This window comes from Pleurodeles waltl, chromosome 6 (assembly GCF_031143425.1).
Source record: "Pleurodeles waltl isolate 20211129_DDA chromosome 6, aPleWal1.hap1.20221129, whole genome shotgun sequence".
Taxonomy (NCBI): domain Eukaryota; kingdom Metazoa; phylum Chordata; class Amphibia; order Caudata; family Salamandridae; genus Pleurodeles; species Pleurodeles waltl.
Genome location: NC_090445.1, coordinates 309,086,250 through 309,097,642, shown reverse-complemented (window position 1 = coordinate 309,097,642; position 11,393 = coordinate 309,086,250). Strand labels below are relative to the sequence as shown.

The window sequence follows — 11,393 nt, the reverse complement described above, 5'->3', positions numbered from 1 at the left end:
GCAATTATTTCTCCAATCTTTACCATTTTGCATGTGTGCTGCACCGTACAGCACGCACCCAAAGCTGGAAAAGTTTAAAAGTTAGCCTAAGGATAGTGTTTTTTACCTTCCTAGTAAAAAAATCTATGCTATACTTGAGGAAATTTCTTCCGGAAAGGGCAAAGGTGTGTATGTGGGACTAGCAGCCTGATTGTGCACCAAAGCTAGGGAGAGAGCAGGACAGTGCCACATCTCTGAAGATATGACTCTTTCCTGCTCTCTCCCTGTCATACAATGTAACAAGGTAACTGCACTAGTTTGCGAGACATATCAGTGCAACTCTTATGCCTTGTGCTCCTTGTCAAATTCATTAGTAGTCGTTTTGTAAATTATTAAATACATCTTTTACGTTCATTAAGTTTGAAGAAAATGGCCACTTATTTGAGTATTATTAACTGGAACTCCACAACCTCCTTTAACCTGCTTACTAACATGTTGTTTATGTTCTTGAGAAACTTGGACCATGGGCATCTCTTTTTCATGCAGCTTGTGAAAACAAAGGTTCAAAGATGCTGGGAACGTCTGCTTGGGGGATCACTGGCTGATAACTGAGCTATTTTTGAGAGTGCCACTTATTTTCACTATGGCTTTGACCATGGCTCCCTTCACCTCCTTGTTCCTCATGCTATATATACATGGGTTACACATAGGTACCACCACTGTGTACAAAAGAGAGACCACTCTTTCCATCTCTGAAGTATGGCTAGAAAGTGGACGCGTGTAGTTGAATGCTGTAGTTCCATAGTATATGATGACAACTGTAAGATGGGAAGAGCATGTGTAGAAAACCTTAGACTTTCCATTGGAAGAATTGATCTTCATTATGGTGGAGATAATATGAATGTAGGAGAAAAGGACAATCAGGAAGGAGAACAATCCAAAGACTACAGAAGAGGCAAGCATCCACATTTCATTAAAAAGAGTGTCAGCGCAGGACAACCTAAACATTGGCTGCATTTCACAGAGGTAATGCTTGATCTTTCTAGGCGTGCAGAATGGCAGTCGAAAAAGAGATATTGTGTTGACGAAGGCGTTCATAAGACTAGCGACCCAACAACTGGCAACTAAAACGACGCATATCCTTTTATTCATTCGGACATGGTAGAACAGTGGTTGGCAGATGGCAACATGGCGATCATAAGCCATGACAGCGAGTAGAGTGCATTCAGTTACCGCTAATGTCAATGAGAAAAACATCTGCAGGGCACAGCCCATAAATGAGATAGATGTATTCCCAGTCATTAAAATAAGCAATATTTTTGGCACAATGGATGTGGTGAAAAAGATATCTATGAAGGATAGGTTACTGATGAAGAAGTACATTGGGGTGTGAAGATGAGAATCCAGTCTTTGAAGTAGGATCAGAAGGATGTTCGCAACCAACGCGACTAGGTACATGACAAGGAACAGAACAAAAAGCACCAAGTTCAACCAGGGGAGATCGGAAAACTTCATAAGACGAAAAGATGAATCCAAGGTATGATTTTTAAGCTCCATTTTGTTCCATCCGATATATCTGCAGAGTGAAGCAGACATGACTAGCTTGCTGCATTGGTTATAAAACGTATTCTAATATTTGTTTTTATACATTTGTTCAAGCATGGCACATTTAAAGTTGTTCCACTTTAAAGGTAAACATGCCAATTTAAAATAAAAATTCCATCACGACTATGATCTTGACCCTTCGCCCCACCCCCAGCACGAATAGCCATTTATTAGTTTTCATCAAAACTAAAGATGGCTCACTTGAGTCACTCAAATCAGAAATGTTTTATTCGGGCATATTTTCCCTACCAGAGTATTACTACCATAGAATTGAGTAGCAAGAGACATGAGCAATTACGGAAGCTAAAACACATCAACTTGGTGACTTCAGTGAATGACATCCTCCGGGCATGGCAATACAATACCACCATGAAATTAAAAAAGTACCAACCTCATTGCAATAAAATGAGTAGCCAACTCCGCTACTAGAGAGAATTTGCCCACCAAAGCCACTCTGTTCTTTTCACTCACTCTCTGAGTTAATGCATTCTGTTTACAATCATGTTTCGGTTTGTCCACTGCATTGCAGCACAACTTGAAAAAATTCTAATCTGTCACTACTCTAAAAAGAGGAAGAGACTTTGCTCTACCTGATCTCAGTACCACACGTGAGATTCTTTCGGCTGTCCCTCCAGCTAGTTTCACATTCTTGAGCAGTTTCAGTGTGTTTTGGGGTCTCATTGTATTATAATTGGCCATTTTTCTCTCACAATCGATCTCCTCTGCTTTTTTTCTAGACTGTTGAATGGTTCCTGTCGAATTGCTACTTTTGTTAATTAAACAGTTGTGTATTAACCAGTGCTTACTATGAGCTGATGCTTCTGGTGCTGAACACCGGACCTTATGACACCCATTGCCTAGAATATGAGTCCTTACTCCCTATTGCAACTAGAGAGGTTTATGAGAGACACAGAAGAGTCTACTACTACCGGGACACAAGCTAAGCAAAACCTAACCATACGAACAACAGAAAAAAATGGCTGAGGCACAAATTGAGCAGCATCATGTTACAAGGCTGTCCTTCTATTCACAAGCTAGCAATCAATCTGTTCCTGAAAGCAGGAGTCCCTTTCAGATCACTGAACACTCCCAAACTCCACAAAATGTATCTATTCAATCCTTAAGTATGGACACTTACAGTGAGGCAGTGGCATGCTTGGTAAGGCACACCAATAAGGGTATGCCACTTGGCTCTTTCATAGTGAGGTGACCTTCCAAATGAATGTGGTTGGCAGTGTTGGACTTAATGAGCCAACATATGTTGATAATCCAGCAAAAGCCAGACCCATACCACACTGCCACCTATATTCGTGTGAATGATGCGACAGAGGTTTGCCTTGTACCATCCCTTAGTATGTCAGCCTCTGAAAACTAGCCATTGAGACTAAGAGTTTCTGAAGAATCTTAATGAATGGAGTATTTCATCACCCCTTCTATCCAAATGGATAGCTACATATTTCGAACATAGCAATAAAAGTTTCTCTAAAGTTATCAGTTGCTGTATAACACATGTCGGCATGGGAATGTCCCTTGCAGGGTGTATAGTCATATTCCCTTGCCCTAAGAGCCTGATCCGGTATGCTGTTTTTATTTTTATTTTTGCCCTAGCACCACACTATCCTAGTGATTGGTCAGTGGCCTAAACCTATTCCATGATAGGAGTGAAGTCGTAGCGTGCCAATGACCTGGAAGGGTGCACCAAGAGTGCCTTCGCTGTACAGACTGTGGACCACTGTCCCAGTCATGAGTTTAGTACTTAGAGCAGTGGTGGTAGCATATCACATTTTGTGAATCCATAGCGACCACAGCTTTTTTTCTGGGTATGTTTTCTGGATGTCTACTGGTGAACTTTTTTAAAGTTCCAGTTTTTTGCTCTAACCCAGATTGCAGTTCTAACATCCAAGACATATGTTTCTGTGTTTGTTTATGTGGCCTGCATGATATATGTATGGTGGTTATGTGTGAACCAGAGCAATGAGGGCCTATGGGATCACTTTTGGATACCAGAAGCATAAGTTTGTGGACAATATGGAGTGGACGTGAGGATGTTTTACCAGACAGTGAAAGTGTGTTGCTGATGTTCCTGGAACTGGAGGGAGTAGAACTAGATCACGCAAAGGGGTAAAATGATACAAGACTCCTTTAGAATTCCAAATAGGTCTTTTGCAGAGAGGAGCTACTGATTAGTCTTCCTGAGGCATTGTCATTTGATAGATATTGGGGTTAAGGGGAGAACTATAGTCTGCATTGTTCAGGTTGAAAGGGACTTTGTGGGATGGATAATTGTTTTCCCTGATCACTTTTGAGTGTTGCTAATGACAACTAGGTGCAGAAGGCTCTTTTGTGCCTCTGTTGTGGGTGCCCCAGGCTGATGGCTATTCTGCTGTAAAGTGTATCACTCTACACAAAGGCTATGTCTAGATTGCAGCCTGGAGGGGATACTTGAATGTAGAACCACCCAAATCAGTTCTGAAAGTGTAGACAATGGATCTGCATCACCTGTCTGCTTTCACTATTTAAAAGAGGGGCAAACTGACCCACTTGATTCCTTACTCGCACTGATGGAAAAATCCAAATATTGCTTTCGCCCAGGGGCAGCAGATTAGGATCAGCTCCTGTGAGTAGGAGCAATGCCAGCTCCCACTGAATGCGGGGAGCAGTTGGGGCCATGGGGGCCCTAGAGTTCCCCCCATGGCAACCAAGTAGGGTTTGTGGGTGCCCTGAACAGGCACCAGGGCACCAACATTTATCGGTACAGGGCCCCGGATGTTGGGGTTCCCAAGACTGAAATCTGCCCAGGGAGGAGGGCCATGCATGCCCCTTTCCCCTTTATTTAAAAGAGTGGCCCTGGGGTATGGGGTCACCAGGGCCTAAAAAGGCTTGGTGAGGGGGTGGGAGCTACGTGACTCCCTTCCCCTTCATTTAAATAACTAACCCTGGGGCCCCCAGGGCCTAAAAAGGCCATATGAACCAGCCGGGGTTTGCATTTTTGTATGGTAATTAAGTATTAGCTTACAGTAAAATAAACCTAGAAATGTTTTCATAAAACTAAAGGTTAAAGGAATGTTATAGGTAGGTGTGATAGAAAGATCTGTTTTAAAAAAATAACTTAGTAATTCACTGGAAAAAAAACAAAGGTTAAAAAAAACGTATAGCTATGTGGATTTGTCTATGACAAAATTGAAGTTTTGAACAAAAAAACAAAAAAAGCACAGAATTTCACCAGTTATACTTAGCAGTGCTAACTATCCCTTGTGCCCCCACCATGCACTGCTTATGACCTAACATATGACGTGTTCTATAGCATAATTTATGATAGCACTGATGACATCTCAAATGACATCTTTGCTGACATCACTCATGATATCCTCCAAGCTTCATATTTCTGCACATTGCTCTATAAATTAGTATTGTATCAAAAACAAAGGTTCACTCAGGTGAAACAAAAACGTTTTGTAAGAAATAAAGAGACAGCTCTAGGTAAGCCAAAAGTTATATACAAATACAAAGAATGATGTTCCCTTCCGAAATAATGTTAACATAATTGTGCAAAATATTACTACAATAATCCAAAAGAAACAAACAATACTGAAAACGATCAAATGATATATGACTCCCTGATCTCTTTGATTATTTCCTTTGGAATAGAAACTTCCACATATGCGGATAATACACAATAGATTTTATCCTTGGATAAATCATCTATTGGATCTGAGCTCAACTTCAAATAATGCCTTACTGAGGTTATCCGATGGATGCAAGTTAGTCAGTGTGAGAAATTGGGTTGTTGGTTGACTGGGATGTGAGCCCTGGTCAAGCAACAGCCACAATCCCCTGCAGGATGAAGCACAAAAACTAATTAATTTAATCTGTGCTTAACCTTGTAGGAGGCTGGCGTGGTTTGTAGTGGGCACCTAAAGTACTTACATCTTATACTAGGTCCTTATTAGTAAAATTTAGACAGTGTCTTGCAGCCAGGCTCTCTATCAGTAACTGTAGCTGAGCAGCCAAGGCTTATCTAGGAGACATGCAAAGCTCATGCATTACCACTGTAGTCACTCAGTACTCACACACATGAAAGAAAATACTCAGCTGGCAGGAGGTGAAGATACAATGTTGCAGAAGTAGTCTTTGCTTCTTTGTCGCAGTTTGTACAGTTCCTGGAGGGTCCAGATGCAGTTTCAATATAGAGGATTCCTGATGGAGTCTTGCAATCTGAACCTGAAGAACCACTCAAAGGGGAGACCTTAAATAGCCCTGAAAGGGGGATTGGTCAGGTAAACGGGTAAGCACCTCTCAAGGGAGGGCTCTGATGTCACCTGCTAGCACTGGCTACTCAGATGCTCCCAGAGTTCCCTGCCAACTTGGAATCCAAGATGTCAAAACCCAGGGACACTCTGGAGGAGCTCTGAGTATCACCCCTGGGGTGGTGATGGACAGTCCAGTTTCGTGCCAGAGCAGGGACTGGGGGTCCCTGAACTGGAGCACCAAAGGTGCCCTTCAAAGCATTTCCAGTGGCTTGGGGATGCTACCCTTCCCAAGCCTGTGACCCCTATTTCCAAAGGGAGAGGGTGTAACATCCCTCTCCCAAAGGAAATCCTTTGTTCTGCCTTCCTGGGCTTGAGCTTTTCAAGCAACAGGAGGATAAAAACCTGTCTGAGAGGTGGCAGCAGATTGGTCTTCCTGGAAAACCTCAGAAGGCTGGAATGGCAATAATGGGTGTCCTCTAAGGAGCCCCCATAGTGTGTGGAATCATACAAACAATGCTTGCAATAGCTTTGGGGTATGATTCTAACATGTTTGATACTAAACAGCATGTTCAGAGTTACCATTATGTAGCTGGACATAGGTAGTGACCTATGTCCAGTACACGCATAAAATAGTGCCCCCGCACTCACAAAATCCGGGAAAATGGTCCTGGAGGTTGTGCGGGCACCTCTGCTAGTGCAGGTGTGCCCTCACACACAGGCACTCTGCACCCTGCCCTCAGGGCTGGAGGGCCTGCTATAAGGGTGACTGATAAGTGACCTGCTGCAGTGTAAATGGCAGTGAAAGGGTGCATGCACCTTTTCACGCAGGCTGCAATGGCAGTCCTGTAGAAGCCTTTGCATGGGCTCCCTATGGGTGGCAAAAGATATGCTGCAGCCCGTAGGGATCCCCTGGAACCCCAATGCCCTCGGTTCCTAAGCACCATCTACTAGGGAGTTATAAGGGGGCACCAGTATGCCAATTGTGGGTGAAATACTGGGTCACCGGTATGCAACAACCACATTTACTGGAGAGAGAGAGCATAAACACTGGGGTTCTGGTTAGCAGGATCCCAGTGAACACAGTCAAGCACACTGACATCAGGCAGAAAATGGGGGTAACCATGGCCCAAAGAGCGTACTTTCCTACATAACCCCCCAAATTAGGGACAATAAGGCTAACCTTGCCCAGATGAGTCTTCATTGTGTAAGTGGAAATATCTGGAGAGTCTGCATTGGAGTGGTTACTCCCAGATCTATGTTCCACTGTAAAGTCCATACCCTGTAGGGAAATGGACCACCTCAACAATTTTGGGTTTTCTCCTTTCATTTGCTTTAGCCATGAGAGAGGTTTATGGTCTGTCTGAACAATGAAGTGAGTCCAAAAGAGGTATGGTCTCAACTTCTTCAAGGCCCAGACCACAGCAAAGGACTTCCTCTCTATAGCTGACCAACACTTTTCTCTTGGGGTCAACTTTCTGCCGATAAAAGCTACTGGTTGATCCTGGCCCTCTCTATTAAGCTGTGATAAAACTGCGCCAACCCCTACCTCTGAAGCATCAGTCTGAACTGTGAACTTCTTGGAGTAGTTTTTTTTTTTTTTAGGACAGGAGCAGAGCACATGGCCTGTTTTAGCTCCTCAAAATCTTTCTGACAGCTGGCAGTCCATTATACATTTTTACGCATATTCTTTGAGGTGAGGTCATTAAGAGGGGCAACAATCGAGCCATAATTCTTAATGAACCTCCTGTAATACCCAGTGAGACCAAGAAAGGCTCTAACCTGGGTCTGGGTTGTAGGGGGAGTCCAGTCTAAAATAGTCTGGATCTTCCACTGCAGTGGCTGAATCTGTTCCCCACCAACTAGGTGTCCCAGATTAACCACTTTCCCCTGCCCTATCTGGCACTTTGAAGCCTTGATAGCCAGGCCTGCCTTTTGAAGAACCTCCAAAATGTTCCAAAGGTGGACCAGGTGGTCATCCCAGGTAGAGCTAAAGACAGCAATATCATCTAGATATGCTGCACTAAAAGCTTCCAGACCTTGAAGGACTGTATTCACCAACCTCGGAAAAGTGCCAGGTGCATTCTTCAAACCACAGGGCATAACTGTAAACTGATAATGCCCTACAATGGTTGAGAAAGCAGTTTGGGATTTTGCATCCTCTGATAGTTTGATCTGCCAATACCTTGCAGTCAAATCAAACGTGCTAAGATACTTGGCAGATGCCAGTGTATCTATTAGCTCATCTGCCCTGGGTATAGGGTGAGCATCAGTCCTGATGACTGTGTTGAGCCCTCTGTAATCTACACAGAACCTCACCTCTCTTTTCCCATTTTGGGAGTGAGGTTTTGGTACCAGCATCACTGGGCTAGCCCAGGGGCTGTCAGAGTGCTCAATCACGCCTAGGTCAAGCATGTTCTGAACTTCAGCCTTAATGCAATCTCTAATATGGTCAGGTTGCCTATAAATCTTACTTTTAACAGGCAAACTGTCCCCTGTATCAATGGTGTGTTCACACCATTTAGCCTGTCCAGGTGTTAGATAAAACAGTTTAGAGAACTGCCCTACGAGGTTCCTGCAGTCTTCCTTCCGAGACTCAGTAAGGCAGTCTTCTAGGACAACTCCATCTACTGAACCATCAGCTGTAGTATTGGAGAAGAGATCAGGGAGAGGGTCACTCTCTTGCTCCTGTCCCTCATCAGTGCCCATGAGCAGGGTTAAGTCAGCCCTGTCATAGTAGGGCTTTAGGCATTTCACATGAAGGACTCTAAGAGGACTTCTGGGAGTGCCAAGGTCAACAACATAAGTGACCTCACCCTTCTCCACTATGATGTGTGGTCCACTCCATTTGTCTTGGTGTGCTCTTAGTGTCAGAGGCTCCAGGACCCACTGTTTCTGCCCTGGTTGGTACACTGTCAGGACAGACCTCTGGTCATGCCATTGCTTTTGCAATTCTTGGCATGCCTGAAGGTTCTTATTGGCCTTTTTCATTTACTCAGCCTTTTAAGATCTTATGCCAAGCACATAATCCACCACATCTTGTTTAGGGAGCTTCAGGGGTTGCTCCCAACCCTCCTTGACAAGTGCTAGTGGACCCCTAACAGGGTGTCGAAAGAGGAGTTCAAAGGGGCTGAGGCCCACTCCTTTGTGGGGTACCTCCCTGTAGGCCAAAAAGAGGCAAGATAATAGGACATCCCATCTCCTCCTGAGTTTTTCAGAAATTCCCATAATCATGCCTTTGAGTGGTTTATTAAAACGCTCAACCAACCCATTTGTCTGGGGATGGTAAAGTGTGGTGAATTTATAGGTTACACCACACTTTCCACATTGCTTTTAGGTATGCAGACATGAAGTTGCTACCTCTGTCTGACACCACCTCGTTTGGGTAACCCACCCAAGAAACTATTCCCAGAAGGGCTTTGGCAACTGCAGGTGCTGTAGTGGTCCTAAGAGGAGTAGCTTCTGGATCCCTGGTGGCGTGGTCCACCACCACCAGAATGAATCTGTTTCCAGAAGCTGTGGGAGGGTCAAGGGGGCAAACAATATCAACCCCTGCCCTCTCAAAGGGTAAGCCGAAATAAGTTTAGAAAAATAGAATACATTCTTCTCAGCCAAGTAATAGGGCAGCAGGGCAACAGCAGGGCAGCAGTCCTTCTTAGCAAAGCGGTTCAGATGAGTCCTTTGGGGAGCCAGGCAGTTCCTCTGGGCAGGTTCAGGTCCAGAAGTGTCTGATTTGGTGGGGTCAGGGACCCAGTTTATATACCCACAAATGCCTTTGAAGTGGGGGGGAGACTTTAAAGTGCACAATTTCCCCTCTCGGTACAGGTCTGTCTGCCCACGGTCCCAGTTGGGGGTTTGGCAACCCATTGTGTGAGGGCAGGCCACTAGCCTTTGAAATGTAAGTGTTTGGCCCTCCACTCTTCTAGTCCAGGAAGACCCATTCAGTATGCAGATGAGTGCAGGTGTGACTGAGTATCCTGTGTCTGTGGTTTTCTGGGTAAAATGCACAAGGAAGTTGTCAACCAGCCCAGCCCAGACGTTGATTGGAGACAGGCTATAAGGCACACATGGATTTTAAGGGCAGAGAAATGCTCACTTTCTAAAAGTGTCTTTTCTAAAATAGTAATATAAAATCCAACCCCACCAATAAGCAGGATTTCTTATTCCCATTTTGGCCATTCTAAATATGACCTGGCTACCCCTTTCTGATCAAAATCTGCCACTCAAAGAGTATATGTGGGTAGCCTTAATGCTATCCTATGAAAGGAGCAGGCCTCACAGTAGTGGAAAGAAAATGTTTTCTAGTACCAGGACATACAAAACACACCTGTACATGTCCTTCCTTTTACCTACATAGCACCCTGCCCTAGGGGCTAAGGCCTACCTTAGGGGTGACTTAAATGTAGAAAAAGAGGCGTATAAGGCTTGGCAAGTACTTTGAAATGCCAAGTCGATGTGGCAGTGAAACTACACACACAGGCCTTGCAATGGCATGCCTGAGTAAGGGGCTACTTATGTGGGTGGCACAAGCAGTGCTGAAGGTCCACTAGTAGCATTCAATTTATAGTCCCTGGGCCTTACTAGGGACTTACGAGTAAATCAAATATGCTGATTGGATAATGTGCCAATGTTATCATGTTTTTAGGGAGAGAGCGCATGCACTTTAGCACTGGTTAGCAGTGGTAAAGTGCCCAGAGTCCTAAAGCCAGCAAAAATGAGGTCAGAAAACAAAGAGGAGGAGGAGGGCAAAAACATTTTGGGTGAGCCTGCAGAGTGGCCATTTCCAACATACATGAAGTAGATTGAGCCCGGTCAGTGCTTACCTTCTGACTTGGACAGTTTTTGAAGACAAACACCCTGATTTATACTTTTTGACTATACAGTTTTTGAAGCAAAAGCGGTGCAAACTTACAAAATTCAATTAGATTTTGTAAGTTTGAACCACCTTTGAGTAAATAAAAATTATGCAAATGCGGCGCTAATAAAGTATAGATCGGGCCCAAAGTGTTTAAGAAGGTAGACATTCAGCTGGGCAAGGCTACAGAAGTGTCTGAGGAGGGAGGGTCGTTGATGGGTAACTGAAGATTTTTTAACTTTGAGCTTAATCACTGAAATGGAAGTAAAAAATCGACTGGGACTAAGCAGAAAATCTCCAGCCGAATGAGGCCAGATACCCCTTTCACAAATGACTGCTGAAACAGATTTGCTGCTGTGGAGAAGAACATAGAAGGAGAAGCCGCAAAGTAAATCTGACTGGCAATGCCACACGGCCAATTAGATGAGCAGGTTGGTCTAGGTCTCCTGGTTCTCAGAGGACTTTTCGTTCAAATTTTGTGAAAGTCCTCCTTTTTACAAAATGGCCTTTTGGGCACATCTAACACCACCACCAAGGATCTGGGAGTGGATAGAGATCTCTTGGGGCTCAGGACTCACTCACTGCATCCAGGTGCAGGATCAAGATGGTGGGAGCCTAAAATGTCCCTGTGGGTCTGAAGCAGAGGCCAGCAAATTAGCCCTTAAAGTTACTTGTGGAAGACCCGGATGCAGGTGAAGATGTTGGGC

The 11,393-nt window shown here is 44.3% G+C and overlaps 1 protein-coding gene across 1 annotated transcript; it reads right to left on the bottom strand.

Moving 5' to 3' along the window:
• Window positions 1-573: 573 nt before the first annotated feature.
• LOC138301546 (olfactory receptor-like protein OLF3) lies at window positions 574-1,575 on the bottom strand. Its single transcript, XM_069242064.1, has one exon. The coding sequence runs from the start codon at window positions 1,573-1,575 to the stop codon at window positions 574-576; it is 1,002 nt and encodes a 333-aa protein (XP_069098165.1).
• Between the last annotated feature and the right edge of the window lie 9,818 nt (window positions 1,576-11,393).

Bases quoted from the DNA above. Each gene is read 5' to 3' on its own strand.
- LOC138301546 (XM_069242064.1), bottom strand. From the start codon at position 1,575: ATGTCTGCTTCACTCTGCAGATATATCGGATGGAACAAAATGGAGCTT.